Raw genomic sequence first — 17199 nt, forward strand, 5'->3', positions numbered from 1 at the left:
TTTCCATTTTTTATCGAAATTATAGCAAAAATATCGAGTAGGTACTCCACGGAGTCTTTTTTTTTAAATTTAAAATGTAGGTACTTAGGCAGGTTGGCAACGTGAAACAGATGCATAAATGATTGGTGGAATGTTATCACCTCGGTCCAACAACCGATCATGTGCTACCATTATTATCATTCACTGTGACCAGCCGAAACGTTTGGCAAACAACTTTTTTGGGGTGTACTCGATACTTCTGCGCACCCTGTATAACCAATTCTGATTTCTGATTGGTCAAGGTGTCCAGGGTAGGTTATCGCTTCAGAACGCGATCCTAGTGTGTTATTAGAATACTAACATCAAGCAAAAACATCAGGCTCGTTCATATCGTAGACCATAGTGTTCTTCTTCTTGATTACATTTCTCATCACTCCTCGTGAATCCTGACTTGGTCGTGGCCACGTGGGTTCTGGCATAATGGATATTTCATTTCACTAATTGCTTGACTAGTGTTGTAGTTGACTTAAAATTTTTCATAATTAATCTCAAAAAGAAGTTAAAATGAGTGGTGAACTTGAACTGTCTCCATCGGATAGTTTGTGCACTGCCTACTTGGAAATTCAAAGACTGAAGGGGATTTTGGTAAGTGAATCCTTTTCCTTTTACAATTTATTTGCTTTCGATCTTCATCTGTTTTTTCAGTTGAAAGGTTTACTCTCTCTCACTATAATGGCATTTTTACTCGCCTGTTTTCAGAAACAGAAAGAACCTTTACTCGTAGCTATGAAAGTAAGATACTTACTCGAAGGGTTAGAGGAGTATGGTAAACCCGAAGAATTCGATGAAAGTCAATGGATCAAAACAACTAGGCCAGAAAAGTGGCATAAAATGTTCACGTCCGGCAATGATAATGATCCTTGGGTGAAGGAGTTCATCGAATCTACCGGGGAAAAAAGTCATCAAGAGGTTTGCGAAATCGTTGATATTTTGTTCGAAACATGCGACAAGATGACCGATGATTTTTTTAGCGAAAGACCTGTTGATTTTGAAACTTTGACTTCGGCTAAATTCGCAAACGTTCTTGATTACTTGAAAACGACGTTGGATTTAGAAATGACTATACCAGTATTTTCGTGTCCAAGTCTGTCGGAAATGCTCGGTTAGTATTTTGAAATACTTATTCGATATCGCTGTGATATTCCTCCTGGGATATTGCGCAAAAATGTCGCCATAATATTACTTTGTTCGATTCATGTTAAACATAAAAAATGGTTTCAGGTTCAGCTGTAGATGGAATGATAGTCAAAGCTTTTGATTCTGAGGTCGATGAGGACGACAGTGAAGGAGATTGTAATGATCCATCAGAAACATGTAGTACCACTGAAAAGAAAAAGGAAAGAAGAAATCGAAATAAAAAAGGTATGCTGATCGTACGTGTTCATATTTTGACTCTGTAATTAAGTAGGTACCTACCTATTAATCTTTGACAGAAAATTGATTAACTTACGTCTCGATTGATATGGCTTTTCAGCTGCAACGACTGAACCAGAGCCCGACAACCAGCAAGCAGAGCATAATCTCGAGGAAGCGTTAGAGGTTCGTATGAATAACGTCTCTTTGGAAGACTCTCCCAAAAATAGTGAAAAGACAGGCAAGAAGTAGAAGAAGAAAAAGAAGCCCAAGAAAAAGACCAATTCCAACGACCAAACACTCGAAGGAAAGCAACAAACCAACCCTCCTTCTATACCTACCTTATGATGGTCTTTTAGGAGTATCTACAATAATTATTCTGTTGGCCAAGAGAGCAAGAGACCAATCATGCACAATCAGATAGGTAACTTTGAAAAGTTTGCCTAAATTTTTTTTCAGTTTTAAAATTATCATAATTCATAGGTACCTAATCTTAATTATCTTACTTATGGAATTAATTGCTTTGTGGAATTTTACTATTTTTTGTGAATTTGGTTCGGCAAATTTTGAATGGAGTTATCGTGAATGACGTACATATAATAAAGGCATATCCGTTCCTGAAACTTTCATGACTTTTATTCACGTAATAAACATTTTGCCATACGCTTTATTAAGCTACACTTTAGGCACAAATTTATCTATATTCAAAGCTGGAAAGAACCCTTGAAAATAAAACCCATCAGGTTTCTTTTCCACATCCGCAGGATTTTTACTCGTGCCTTTCACTTCATAACCGAGCTGACTGTAGAAAGGAATATTCGCCACATATACATCATAAGCGTTTGTATAAAATCTTCTCACACGTTTTCCTTTGAGAAAAGATAAACCTATTGCATATTGAAGTGATCTGCATTTGACGACCGGATAATTATTGAGGACTTTCCCAACACCAGGCAAATCGATCTCCGGAACGATTTCTGTCTCAACTTGGCAATCACTCGAGACTAATTCGTATGTGACTGAAGGTATTGACTTTCTTTTGAGATAATCGTTTCCGGGTTTTTTCAGTGCTTTGTACAATACACAAATGCAAATTTCTTTTTTGATGTTGTCGTTTTGTAATTTGTCATCGGAAGGTTTCATACGAAAAAAGTTGACCACTGGGAAAAGTCAAAGGTGAGAGAAATGAGAATTTTCGAATTTATCAAAGATATCTTTTACATTTGTAGTTGGAGGTATTATTACTTACCTGGAGTAATATATTTGGAAGTTGTTTCATCAACGAATCGTCTTGCCATCTCATTCTTATTCAAGCTGGGCTTGTATTCCTGTTCCAGGCAAGATTGCTCATTTGCCATAACAAATGTTTGAAAAAGGAAAAATAAACTTATAGTCGCGAACAATTTCATGTTTTTTCGATGACTTGTTCTTTCGATGTAAGTAAAAAACGTTAGAAAGCTGCATTTATGAAGTACATATCAGCTTTGTTAGGTTTAATACCTGGGAAATTTTCAATTGGATAGGTATATGTGTCGATAATTTCGCATATGTTCGATTTTTTAAAGTGAATTGTGAGAAATTTCTTTTCAATTTCTTGATGAGGCGTGCAATTGCAGTGTTTGGGTAGTAGTTAAATTTTTTCTGAATGATATGTGTTTTTGAAAACGTTCAACGTGAAGTATGATGAGTTACACAGTCTTGTTTGATCATCAAACTATGAAAATCCTTGTGAGGTGAACATCGGAGAATAAATTTGCTCCTGTGGAGCTTAATTTGTGGTTTAATGGAAGGAAGGGGGGCCATCTGCTCCAAATTGTTTTTTTATAATGACAAAAGTTCACCTGATTCGAGATTTTTTGACTGAAATAGTAAATGGGTACCTACTCTCTTAAATTGAAAATTATAGTGACGCAAGAATTCTTCTAGATTTCTACCAAAAATTTATCATGATCAAAAAATCGATTAGGTAATTGAACGTCAGAAATCGATTCATCTGTGATTTTTATCTTCGATGTCATACGATCGATCATATCCGAAATAGGTATCTATGTTTCCCGAACAAAAATCCATCGTGATGGTAAATCGAATACTTGAATTTCAAAAATCGATAGGCCTACTATTGTGATTTTCGATTTTATAATTATGATCGATCATATACGAAACGAAATCGAAATCAGTTTTTGTTTCGTACATAGGTTTTCTGATCGAATATAAATTCTATCATAATGGTCGAAAATCGATTAATCGAATACCAAAAATCCATTCATTTGTGATTTTCGATTTTAATATGATCGATCATATACGAAATCGAAATCAGATTTTGTTTCGTACATAGGTTTTCTGATCAAAAATAAATTCTATCATAATGGTCGAAAATCGATTAATCGAATCCCAAAAATCGATTCATTTTTGATTTTCGATTTCAATATGATCGATCATATATACGAAATCGAAATCATTTTTTGTCTCGTACACACGTTTTCTGATCAAAAGTAAATTCAATCATAATGGTCGAAAATCGATTAATCGAATCCCAAAAATCGATTCATTTGTGATTTTCGATTTTAATTATGATCGATCATATACGAAATCAAAATCATTTTTTGTCTCGTACACACGTTTTCTGATCAAAAGTAAATTCAATCATAATGGTCGAAAATCGATTAATCGAATCCCAAAAATCGATTCATTTTTGATTTTTGATTTCAATATGATCGATCATATATACGAAATCGAAATCATTTTTTGTCTCGTACACACGTTTTCTGATCAAAAGTAAATTCAATCATAATGGTCGAAAATCGATTAATCGAATCCCAAAAATCGATTCATTTGTGATTTTCGATTTTAATTATGATCGATCATATACGAAATCAAAATCATTTTTTGTCTCGTACACACGTTTTCTGATCAAAAGTAAATTCAATCATAATTGTCGAAAATCGATTAATCGAATCCCCAAAATCGATTCATTTGTGATTTTCGATTTTAATTATGATCGATCATATACGAAATCAAAATCATTTTTTGTCTCGTACACACGTTTTTTGATCAAAAGTAAATTCTATCATAATGGTCGAAAATCGATTCATTTGTGATTTTCGATTTTAATATGATCGATCATATACGAAATCGAAATCAGTTTTCGTTACGTACATAGGTATTCTGATCAAAAATAAATTCTATCATAATGGTCGAAAATCGATTAATCGAATCCCAAAAATCGATTCATTTGTGATTTTCGATTTTAATAGATATGATCGATCATACACGAAATCGAAATAATTTTTCGTTTCGTACATAGGTTTTCTGATCAAAAATCAATTCTATCATAATGGCCGAAAATCGATTAATCGAATCCCAAAAATCGATTTATTTGTAATTTTCGATTTTAATAGATATGATCGATCATATACGAAATCGAAATCAGTTTTCGTTACGTACATAGGTATTCTGATCAAAAATAAATTCTATCATAATGGTCGAAAATCGATTATTCGAATCCCAAAAATCGATTCATTTGTGATTTTCGATTTCAATATGATCGATCATATATACGAAATCGAAATCATTTTTTGTCTCGTACACACGTTTTCTGATCAAAAGTAAATTCAATCATAATGGTCGAAAATCGATTCATTAATCAGTTTTCGTTACGTACATAGGTATTCTGATCAAAAATAAATTCTATCATAATGGTCGAAAATCGATTAATCAAATCCCAAAAATCGATTCATTTGTGATTTTCGATTTTAATAGATATGATCGATCATACACGAAATCGAAATAATTTTTCGTTTCGTACATAGGTTTTCTGATCAAAAATCAATTCTATCATAATGGCCAAAAATCTATTAATCGAATCCCAAAAATCGATTCATTTGTAATTTTCGATTTTAATAGATATGATCGATCATACACGAAATCGAAATAATTTTTCGTTTCGTACATAAGTTTTCTGATCAAAAATCAATTCTATCATAATGGTAGAAAATCGATTAATCGAATCCCGAAAATCGATTCATTTGTAATTTTCGATTTTAATATGATTGATCATATACGAAATCAAAATCATTTTTGTCTCATACACACGTTTTCTGATCAAAAATAAATTCTATCATAATGATCAAAAATCGATTAATCGAATCCCAAAAATCGATTCATTGGCGATTTTTGATGCTGTATGATCGATCATGTTCTTTCAGTTCGTAAAGAAAAATACGTTTTTTTAATCTCATAAATAGGCTTTTCGATCAGAAATCGATCATGATCGAAAATCGATTAATCGAATCCCAAAAATCGATTCATTTGTGATTTTCGATTTTAATATGATCGATCATACACGAAATCGAAATCAGTTTTTGTCTCGTAGATAGGTTTTCTGGTCAAAAATAAATTCCACCATAATGGCCAAAAATCGATTAATCGACTCCCAAAAATCGATTCATTTGCGATTTTCGATGCTGTATGATCGATCATGTTCTTTCAGTTCGTTAAGAAAAATAAGTTTTTTTAATCTCTTAAAATAGGCTTTTCGATCAGAACTCGATCATGCTTGAAAATCGATTAATCGAATCCCAAAAATCGATTCATTTGTGATTTTCGATTTTAATATGATCGATCATACACGAAATCGAAATCAGTTTTTGTCTCGTAGATAGGTTTTCTGGTCAAAAATAAATTCCACCATAATGGCCAAAAATCGATTAATCGACTCCCAAAAATCGATTCATTTGCGATTTTCGATGCTGTATGATCGATCATGTTCTTTCAGTTCGTTAAGAAAAATAAGTTTTTTTAATCTCTTAAAATAGGCTTTTCGATCAGAACTCGATCATGCTTGAAAATCGATTAATCGAACCATGAAATCGATTTATTGCAATTTTCGATTTTGTACCATGGATTATTTTTTAAATATTTTGTTTTGTTGGATAAAAATTGACAAGAATCAAGTTTTTCTTCTCAGAAAACAATTTTTCATTTTCGATATCGATCACAAAGAGTAATCGATCTTTTCAAAGATGATCGAAAGTTCTAAAATTGCATTTTGGATACGAAATATTTGGAGCGGACGCGAGAAAGGGCGTCGAAAATGCCATTGAAAACTTGAAAAATATGATTGTTGTAATTTTACAAGAGTTTTGTCAACGAATTGACTTCTTCACGTCCCCCTTTACCAAATCTTTTTTGAATTAGTAAATATAAAATCATTTTTAAAGAAAAGGTTTTTAACATTCAGCATTTACAAAAATTTTCATTTTATTACTTTGGCCGGAAAAAGTTATGAATTACAAAAAAATGATTAGGTACCTACGTATGTTACCCACTTGAAGATTACATAGGTAGGTATCCAGTGATGACAAGACATACCGTACCTATAAGCACATAGGTATATCAATGTCACAAACTGCTGTAATTATCAAAACTACTATAATACTGAACTTGCATATTTCTCCGGCTATATTACTTTAGGTTATGCTTTAGGAGCAAATTCATCTATATTCAAAGCAGGAAAGAACCCTTGAAAATAAAACGCGTTGTTGGGCTTCTTTTCCACGTCTGCAGAATTTGTACTCGTGCCTTTCACTTCATAACCGAGCTGGCTGTAGACAGGAATATTCGCCACATATATATCATACGCATTTGTACGAAATCCTCTCACACGTCTTCCTTTGAGGAAACATCGATCTATTCCATATTTAGATGATCGGCATTTGACGACCGGATAATTACTGAGGGCTTTCGTAGCACCAGGCAAATTGATTTTCGTTGCGATTTCTGTCTCAATTTGGCAATCGTTTGAGACCGATGTATATTTGATTGGCATTGTGGTTGCTTTTGTCAGTGCTCGGTACAATACACAGGTGCAAATTTCTTTTTTGATATTGTCGTTTTGTAATTTATTGTCGGATGGTTTCAGACGAAAAAAGTTGACCACTGGGGAAAAATGATAGAAATGAGAATTTTTCAATTTATTGAGCATAACATATCTCTTTTGTTTGTACACGCGAATATATTTACCTACTTACCGGGTGTAACGAATATGGAAGTTGTTTCATCAAAGAATTGTTTCGCCATCTCATCCTTATTCAAGCTAGTGTTGTATTCCTGATCCTGGCAAGTTTGATCATTTGCCATAATAAATGTTTGAAAAAAGAAAAATGAACTTATGGTCGCGAACAATTTCATGTTTTTCGAAGTAAGACGTCAGAAAGCAGCATATGAACTACACATCAGCTTTGTTAGGTTTTATACCTTAGACTTAGAGAATTCTATTTGATAGGTATGTGTTGATTATTTCGCGTATGTTCGATGTTTTCAAATGAATTATGGGAAGGTTCTTTTCAATTTCTTGATGAGGTGTGCAATTGCAGTAGGTAGTAGGTAAGTTTGTAGATAATTTTTTTTGAAATAATACTGTTGTGAGTAGGTGCTGTCATTCCTCGAATAGAAATTTCCTCTCGTTTTACCTACTCAAGGTTTGTACCACAATGTTATACACAAAATAATCACAGTAAAAAAAACAGCATCATATTGTACTTAAATAGGATCATGGGTAACTCTCTTTATACTCATGATCACGATAACACGTACTATAACCAATAACAAAAAAAAGAGCTACTCAATTACTTAATACAAAATGCCTACAGGTTGGCCATTTGTCCCACATTCAGGGCTAATGTGAACTCGACTATTCAACGTAGGTGCAAGAACCTCGTAATTTAGAAAAATTCATCCTTAGTCCTCCATTAAAAACGGTATTTTTTTGATCGTGTCCGTCCCGCGTACCGCAGAGAACGTGATGTCTGCCGCTCCTATTTCTTTTCTGAATTCTTCTTTCTAAAACGAAATTATATCAAGGATGTTACATATACGTGTACAAACTTGCCTATTTCAATTTTTCACTTTTGTTTCTTTTTTCTTTTTTTTTAAAATATTATTATCAACCTTGTGAATACCCATAAATATCGTACACTTACCCAGTATTGATACACTAGTAGCATATCTTCGAAAGAGTTGAATTGACAAAACATCAGTGCTGACTGCGTTGATTCCTTGTTGTCTTTTCTACAATTCGGTCTTCGATTATCGTATCCTTTTAATATCTGTAAAAAATCAACAATACAGTATTCACAAAACACGGAAAGACTTTCGGGAATCAATTGGCTGTAATCGAAATAATTCAGTAAAAATGATATAAAGTATAGCCTTTTCTGAAAATGCACAGGTATAAGTAGGTACCTTCGTTTTAAAATCGTTGAAATTCTCGTTCTTAGTTTCAATTTTGAGAAAAAAATCTCCTTCCAAAGGTGCCTCTTCTGTCACATTTTTTAAAAACATTGCTTTTCGAAACTTATCTGGGATTGGTGTATTAAACTGTGCACAATACAAGCAAAATTTGTCAACAATTAGTAGGTAAAGTTATTTAAACAAAAAAAAAACAGAATGATATTTTATCCAAAATTTCCATGCAATTTCCTACTCACCCGGCGGGTCCATAATGCGTATGCTCCTTCAAAGTTCTTGAAGAGTATATAAGCATGATGTAATCCTTCAACAACACAAATTGCTACTGGTTTGTAGTTTGATTCTTCCACAGATTTCTGAATACTGGATCCATAAGTGTCACAGAATGCTTTAATGTCCTAAAATTTATAATAACATGTAAAATTATAGAAGAATTGACTACCTGCATCCCGGGGCAAAGGGCAAAGCAAACCAATTTTACTCGTGTGGGGAGGGAGAGAGGGAGGAGTGAACTTGAAAATTCCAACTACAAAATCGCAAATTTTCCAACATCTTAGCGAGTTACCACTTTTCATGCACAAGTGCAGGGCCGGCACTTTTTCATTTTCCCGCCCGGTGCAAACTCTAAATGTTCATTTGGTAAAAAGTGTGAATCACTTTTTGTGAGGGTGGGGTGAACGAAAAGCACAAAAATCTTGAATTAGCTGTGATGAAAGGAAAGGAGCTGAGATTGCAGCAGTACCACTGCATTTTTTATACAAACACAGAGCATGGAAAGAAAACTGAAAATGTTTCAATTGTTTTGATTTTTCAAATTCTGATATGGATTGAACAAAATTTCGAATTGAACTTCAGAATTTTTTTTGAGCTGAAAAAACCGATTGATTCCTTAGTTTTTAATGAATTTTCGAAAGATCTGAAAATGATCAGGTTTTTGGAAACATATTCCATACATATTCTGAATCATTAATCAATTGTTTTTTCTGTTTTGTTTTTTTTTATGAAGTTTTTTCCACTTTGGAATTATTTACCTAATACAAAATAAGCTTCAAACTTCCCATCTTCCAAAATTGGTTTTAGAGAGCGGCCCAATTTTTTCACAACTTTCTCAAGTATGCACAGTGATGGAAAACTGACTACGTAATCAAAAAAGTATAATTCGAATCATCATATCAGTTTGGACCTTTTTTGGGGGAGGGGGTTTGTATAAAAACTTGTGTATTTTTTTACACAAAGGACCTCATTTTCTGAGTAATCTAGCTCCCACTCCGTAAATTTTGTCACCAATTTTTCGTCAAAATTCAGTATATTATTTTTCTTTTTACCTACTCCTTCTTTACATGACAGAGTGATCAGCTATGCAATCTGTGCAACAGAAATAAAACTTCCATTTTTTTTCAAAAATTGAAATACATAATTTCAATGTGAGGGGTGAATTTTGATTTGTTTTTAAATTTTTATGCAAGAAATAGGGTTATTTTTGGAAATGTTTTGCTATTTTTTTAAAAATTGAAATATTTTTTAAATTTGAGGGATTTTGATTTGTTTTGAAATTTGTATACAAAAAATAGGTTAATCTTTTGAAATTTTAGCCCGGTGCATTGCACCAGGTGAAAATCTTCGCCCAGTGCAAGCAGCAAGCACCCACTTGCACATGGGCTTCCGCCAGCCCTGCACAAGTGTACACTATAGCTTATCTTTGTATGTATGATATGACTAAGACTAAGTATGTACCATAATCTGATCAGCCCCCAGTCCATCCTGGGGAAGTAGGGGAAGGGCGTGCAAGTTGACGAAGCGAACAAGTTGACGAATTCCGATTTTCTCCTAAAATACTATAGGTAGCAGCATCAAATTAAGGTATGTGGTGGGCCTTGCATGTCTACACACCATGACAAAAGGATTTTTGTTGAAAGCTGAATAAAAAAAAGTGAGATCAAAAAATCGTTTTTTCCATGTGCTGTTATAGTTTTAACAGGTCGCGCCATAAGGTTTGCTGAATTTTGTGTTGAAGTTTTCCAGTTCTGGATAATTTCTTTACAAACAGTTGAGTGTTCTCTACCTTTTGATGCAATTTGCAAGTGATTCTATGCAGAATTAAATTTTTTATAATTTTTTAAAATGTTGATCCTCATGTCGGACAAGTTGACGAATTCTTATCAGTCATATTTTTGATTTTTTTTTCAACGGAATTTTCGAAAATAAGTCATGAACAATAAGTACAAAGCAAAAAGGGAAACATTGTGCGATCAAAATCCTCTTAGAAGCTATTTTTAAAAAATTTGGATTTGCTTGTCGAACAAGTTGACGAATTTTTATTTGTGAAATTTTTGATTTTTTTTCAACAGAATTTTCGAAAATAAGTCATGAAGAATGAGTACAATGCAAAAAGGGGAAAAGGGTACGATCGGATGATTTTTTACATGTATTTTAATGAAAATTTTGCTATTCGTCAACTTGTCCTCCTTCATTCGTCAACTTGTTCACCATGGTGAACAAATTGACGAATTTGACCTCTTCCAGAATTTTCAAAATTTCACCATCAAATTTTCAACTAAAATTATTACGTATGAGATATGTGTTAGCCAAATGTTCAAGGTATGTTTTGCCGCAAAAATCAACTTCCCAAGTCTATTACAACCTGAGATACGTAGCTTTGAAGCTTAACTTCGTCAACTTGTACGCCCTTCCCCTACCTACTTCGTCGATATCGAATATCAAAATGTGGTGTGCAGGATAGTTGATAGGGCCATGGAACATCTTGTTGTATCCAATGACCTGGGACACCCCTACAGCTTGATCTTCATGAAACCCGTCGACCATATATAATGGACGAATAATTCAAATCGCAGGAAATGACGGCCACATTTTGGATGCAGAATCCTGGAAACGTTCTGCACATGCGCCAAACATGATGCTTACGGCGCTGGTGGAGAGAGACGATTCCCTGGTTCAACCCATGTTCAACCAGTAAACCGTCTCTCTCTCCACCAGCACCGTAAGCGTCATGGTTGGCGCATGAGCAGAAGGTTTCCAGGATTCTGCACCCAAAATCTAGCCGTCACATTTTGTCATTTTTTCACCGTTGAATTATTCGTCCATTATATACCTATGGTCGATGATGAAACCACATAATATACACCACCTTGATGAAATATCTTGTGCTCAGAGCCATAAAGGAGAGATTCTACCATCCAGTGGGGCCAGAATCAGTGTCCTCCTTGCTACCACAGGGAGTACCTGTGCATCAGTGAACGGCATGCTGGTGAACTGACCCCCGCTCAGGTGAAGAGTAGGTATACTCGTATACTTGAACGTATTGAAAAACAACATGAGGTACAGATCCAGAAGAACAACTGGGGACGCATATCAGTCAGATCAAATGGAGTACCTACTTACGATAGAAGAAATTGAAGACGACCTAATGCAGCAAATCCCCGAGTATGCCTTGGAGCATTGTGTTAGCCATGACTTCGAGATGAGTAAGGGCTTTGCGGTCTTATTCAGATAAGCCTTCGGCAACGTTGACACTATAAAGTCAAAGGGTGCCAAAGTGGGAGATGTGGTGGAGATATACAGCAAAGGGAACTATGTTTTAAATGCAGTAACCAAAGAAAGACGCAAGGACAAGCCAATGATGGTAGACTTTGTATGAACAATAAGCTCTGGCAGCCAAATGCAGAGAGCTAAACATCACAAAAATCGCAGTACCAAGATTAGGGTGTGGCTTGGACCAACTTGAATGGTCACTAGTTATGCAAGTGCTCCTACAGTGCTTCAAGGGCCTTATGTTGACTGTGACTCTGAGAGTTTGCAACCCCCTACCAGACATGATAGTGTGATTTGATTACCAAACATGAAGAAATTCCATGATCAAAAAATTGTTTTTCACCATTTTTTATCACCAAAAATTTTCAACTTGTTATAACTAATTTTGTGGTGTTAAGGATGATTTGTGATTGTGATTTAAGTGAGATTTTGATGGTATTACCATTTTTGTGATCAATCGCAGGTATGCATAGAAGATAATTTTTACAAAAGTGTAAAACAATTATATGGGTCTCCTAATCTCGACTACCCATAAGATCATGTAAATTCAGGGTGGTTGGGATTAGGGTACCAAATTCATTATTTAAACAGTCATTTTTGAGGTGCCTCGGAAGAAAATTCCAAAAAGCTGTAAAGAATTATTCTGTAACCCCAAAATTTTAATATGAGTTGGGGGAAGGTTCAATCTATCTTTTAAGCCATTTACTGTATTTTCATGTGAAATTGTATTTTATTGGTTGCTGCACTTTCAAATGTGGTCGGAATTAGGATACCCAACTTTTTGGAGGTGGTCGGGATTAGGATACCTACCAAAATTTGAAAAATAATTGAAGGGCTAGGTAATTGTGAAAAATAATTGAAGGGCTAATTGTGAAAGTCGCCTTAGTCAGCAGTGATTTTTGTACAAAACAATGAAAATGTTGTTGTCCTGCTTCAGTGATAATGTAAAAACTTCATAGTCAAGTATTAAAAAAACATCTTCAACTATCCCAGAATGCATTACAATACTCATTTTTCCCTTTAAAATTGATGACATATGAAAAAAAAATGTTTAAAGTTGTGTGAACAAAAAAAATGACTAAGGCGATTTTCTCAATTAGCCCTTCAATTTTTGAGATGTTGCGGGAAAAAATTCAAAAAAAAATATTAAGAATTATTCGTTTATGCCAAAATTTTGATACGAGTTAGGGGAAGGTTCAACCTATTTTTTAAGCCATTCCCCATGTTTTGAAGTGAAATAGTCTTCAATTGGTAGCGGGGTCGTGGTAGCAGTTTTACTAAAAGTGGTCGGTTTTGAGGCTCCTTACCCTTACTAGTATTATTATGCCCAAAGCCAAACTCAAGACACGAAATACTCATCAGGACTGAATTTACCTAGTTACTGAGATAATCCTAAAAACTATAATAGGTATTACTTTATGTATACTTGCAAATACTAAACTTATAATATATGTAGAAAACAATCTTTTCTTGAGGGCAGTTGGTGAGAAGCCCTAAGCAAGTGCACCACTGCCCCACTCAAGTCCAAATTAACCTCGTGGCAACAACTAGAGGCCATAACTTGTTGGGATCACCCCTAGGCAAAATCACTCCCCTTTCAAACTTCAGCATGAGACAGTTTAGGGGCTCAGTCGGGATCGGAACAGGTATGAGTGGAAACAAAACCTGGGAAGTGACAACTGGGCCTTATAGGCAACCGCCTAGGGGTTTGGGTCACGGTGGACAATCCGTCTCACATCCCCCCTCCCCTTCCCCACCCTGCTTAGACTTGGGGGTGAAGCTATAATTATATATTTAGAGACATAGGTAATCATGTTTATTCCAGTAACCCTTAGTCTAAGATTGTTTTTTTCTTTATTAATAAAGTACCCCCACCGCCTGGTGCGGATTGTGGAAAACTTAAAAAAAAAAAAGTGTACCTACTACACTTAATACGATATAAGAAAATAAATTCATGTAGTCTCAGATGAGACCAGTTGTTTTTATTTTATCAAATAATCAGTACAACCTTTTTTCTCCTTTTCCACTCTCCCGCTTTTTAAATTTTTATATTATCAGCACAGTTATTGTATTTGAGTGTTAAATCCCAAAAGTATTAACGAAGTTACCTACTATCATGTATGTACTTTGCTCTGAATTACAAAACAGAAAGTTTTTGTCATGCATCCCTTTGCTCAAAATTTTACATTTGACCTATGTTTATAGCGAGACGGTTTTCTGTATAACGTAACACCTCAAACACAAATTTGAATTCCTAATTTTTATTTTTTTTACTGAACTCAATTATTGTTTCTTATTGTCATATGTAGGTATTTGGATTCAACGGAGTCAAACTACTTCAATTTCTACTCTTTTCTTGTTGATCATTAGTTCAATTTAAAATGTTTTATTTGTGTCTTAAAACTCAAAACTTTTTCTTGAAAAATGCAATTAAAAAAATCGGATTTCGAAATGCTGCTTATAATAATCGCCAGAAGTTTCAATGTAGGTCAGCTCTTTGACCTTGAACACGAATCCGAAACTTATAATGTGCGTACAGGTACCTACCGAACATGAAATTTTCTTTGGAAAATAGCAAATTCCGCAACTCATTCAAAAAAACACTTTAGTAACTCATTTACCACCCAGAAAGTCGTTTGAAGAAGCTCAGCTTCGTATTCGATGGAGTTGAACTGCTCGAATCTCTATAAAAAGAGTGAAATTGAGAAAATTTGACATTTGACCAACATAATCCGTATTTATGTCGTGACGAAAAATTTCAAAGAAGTTGACTCAGGCCGACTCGATTTTGTAACATTCTGATCTAGTTAATCTAGCTTAAGTGTTGGAAAATAACGTAAATTACCGTTGTCAGCTCACTGTCGTCGGTTTCTTCAACATAATCTGGAATTACCACCAAACGAAAACCAGCGCGTATTACTAAAATTTACAAAAAAAATTAATTCAAATCAGTGCTTATACATATGTACATAATAAGGTACGTGCACAGAAATTCAAATACCTATTTGCAATGAAGATTGTTTAAAAACGTCCAGAAATGTATCTACTATAGGTAATAATATTGCGAAATCTTACTATTTTTGGTACGACGGATTGCGTCTTCTGACATCTCTGGACTGGTTGTCGAAAGACTCTCAGTATCAGGTTCCAAATCAGGCTTGTCCCCAAGTAAGAACTTCAAGATCACCTTGTCGCTGACGGACTCAAATTGTTCCCCTAATTCACCGTATGCCCGCTTCCTTTCAGTAGAGGATATTAGCAAACGCGGCTTATCATCGCTCATCGACATGTAACGCATTAGATCTCGAATGAATTTACTTTCGGGAATATTGTTTTCGATTAAAATCCGTTGTAAACGTAACACCCGTGGATTCTCGATGTTTAGGAGAACAGTGCGGAGATTTTCTGCATCAAGTTTTAGATCATTATTGCTTACAGGTATCCAGGGGGGATAGCACTCACTAATGAAATTTACCGCTACCCATTTCATGTCGATAAGAGACACGTACATCAATTTATCACGATTGGCAAAAAACTAAAAACACGACAAAAAATATAAAATTTGAAATGAGATGCATAAGCTGTACGTATTAACACGTGACAAAACCGCATCGACACTATCAACAGTTGTGTCGAAATGTGGCCTATTTCGATATGTACCTATAAGTCTATCTTGCTATGCGGGATCATTTTTTGAAAATAATCCTCGAAAATCAAAATGTACTCTTTGAACATACCAATTCTGTTTCTACGCTTCTAAGCTTTGAACTTTTATCATGTAATTTTTTTTCTAATTTTTCTTCATTTTCTACTGCTTCTTTTGCTAGATACTCCATTTCTCTCACGGCCACATTATAATGGGGAGAATCCGTATGAAGTTCCAATTGTCGATATGCCAGTATAAGTTTCTGAAAACAATAAGTAGATGATGCGAAATAAACAACCTCGCAATATCTGAGGGAAAAATCGGAGCAACGACAAATGATTTTTGACTGCTCGAAATTTCCCATATTAAATTACGAGTTCAAGCAAAAAAAGATAGGTAGGTACTTACCCTGCTAATTTTAGTACGTATATGCTCGGTTACGGTTACTTCATTTTTCTGAAATGGACGAAAAGTTTTGGGTAAACAACAAAGCGGCTGAGGAAATGTTTCAAAGAGAAAACTCATAAGTAGGTACTTACAGAATTTTTTGACTGAAAACCATCAATCATGATGTTTAAGTATAAGATGAACGCAACTGGTAATGTTAAATGGGTATTCATGGTTGACTTATTTGTATACCAAAAGACAAAGGCAATTATAACTCTGAAACGAAAAATAAAAATTTATGAAAATGTTGAATTTAATTAAACAGACGATGATATGGTATCAGAAGTATTTCTTTCGTAACGGATCATTTCTAATTAATTATATATGTACCTACCTAATCTGATTAGGTACTTTTGATTTAATAAATTGGATTACTTACTTATCAATAAACGACAACGGAGAAAAATAGACTATGAAACGAAATGAGAATTTTTAGGCTATAATGCCATTTAAAATTTGAAAAATATGGTTTCGGTAATTTTTATGAGTTTTTCCAACGAAAAAAAACTTCTTAACGCCTCCTCTACCAATCTTTTCTCAATTATATAAAACCCTTTTAAAAAAAGTTTTCGCATGCCACACTTCTCTACATATTTACGTATTCAAGTCTTAAACTTATATTTTTTTACCTACCTATGTAAATTTTATTCGCAATTGCAATTCCCATTTCCCAAGAGAAAAAGTGATACCTTCAGTGATGCCTTCAGCCCTGCCTCGAGGCACGCGGTAAAATCACCCTCTTGGAAGGTTGGTTGTAGACCTAGAATAAAATTGTGAATGCGATAACTGCTCTAAAATTATTTTTATCCGCATAAGTAAGTTCAGGACACATACGATAGGTAGGTACCGCAAAAAAAATTGGTGAAAAGAAATGTCAGAAATTCAGAATGAATAAGTACCTATGGCGCTGAAATTTT

The 17199-nt window shown here is 34.4% G+C and overlaps 2 protein-coding genes across 3 annotated transcripts; one reads left to right on the plus strand and one right to left on the minus strand.

The window, feature by feature from the left end:
* Nucleotides 1–342: 342 nt before the first annotated feature.
* On the plus strand, nt 343–2010 carry LOC135848500 (uncharacterized). Of its 2 annotated transcripts, none has more exons than XM_065368416.1 (4): nt 343–624; nt 739–1141; nt 1261–1369; nt 1512–2010. In XM_065368416.1, exons 1-4 carry the CDS (start codon nt 544–546, stop codon nt 1642–1644), a joined length of 726 nt encoding a protein of 241 aa, XP_065224488.1. In that variant the 5' UTR covers nt 343–543; the 3' UTR covers nt 1645–2010. The 2 variants fall into 2 exon arrangements, with proteins under 2 accessions (XP_065224488.1, XP_065224487.1); XM_065368415.1 differs by having other exon boundaries at nt 352–624; nt 1261–1401; nt 1514–2010.
* A 5897-nt stretch (nt 2011–7907) lies between these two features.
* Nucleotides 7908–16680, minus strand: LOC135846172 (uncharacterized). Its single transcript, XM_065365117.1, has 10 exons — nt 16662–16680; nt 16375–16498; nt 16244–16291; nt 15927–16097; nt 15265–15724; nt 15035–15108; nt 8880–9038; nt 8635–8769; nt 8373–8498; nt 7908–8232 (listed from the first exon to the last, which is right to left on the minus strand). The coding sequence occupies exons 2-10, from the start codon at nt 16453–16455 to the stop codon at nt 8131–8133; spliced, it is 1356 nt and encodes a 451-aa protein (XP_065221189.1). The 5' UTR covers nt 16456–16498; nt 16662–16680; the 3' UTR covers nt 7908–8130.
* Nucleotides 16681–17199: the final 519 nt, after the last annotated feature.

Source organism: Planococcus citri, chromosome 5 (assembly GCF_950023065.1).
Source record: "Planococcus citri chromosome 5, ihPlaCitr1.1, whole genome shotgun sequence".
Classification (NCBI taxonomy): domain Eukaryota; kingdom Metazoa; phylum Arthropoda; class Insecta; order Hemiptera; family Pseudococcidae; genus Planococcus; species Planococcus citri.

Coding starts and splice junctions, on each gene's coding strand:
- LOC135848500 (XM_065368415.1), top strand. CDS start 544: ATGAGTGGTGAACTTGAACTGTCTCCATCGGATAGTTTGTGCACTGCC. Junction 1,142..1,260: donor AAGTCTGTCGGAAATGCTCG/GTTAGTATTTTG, acceptor AAATGGTTTCAG/GTTCAGCTGTAGATGGAATG. Junction 1,402..1,513: donor AAGAAATCGAAATAAAAAAG/GTATGCTGATCG, acceptor ATGGCTTTTCAG/CTGCAACGACTGAACCAGAG.
- LOC135846172 (XM_065365117.1), bottom strand. CDS start 16,455: ATGAATACCCATTTAACATTACCAGTTGCGTTCATCTTATACTTAAAC. Junction 9,039..15,034: donor ACGACAGTGAGCTGACAACG/GTAATTTACGTT, acceptor TATAAATTTTAG/GACATTAAAGCATTCTGTGA. Junction 8,770..8,879: donor ACGCATTATGGACCCGCCGG/GTGAGTAGGAAA, acceptor TATTGTGCACAG/TTTAATACACCAATCCCAGA.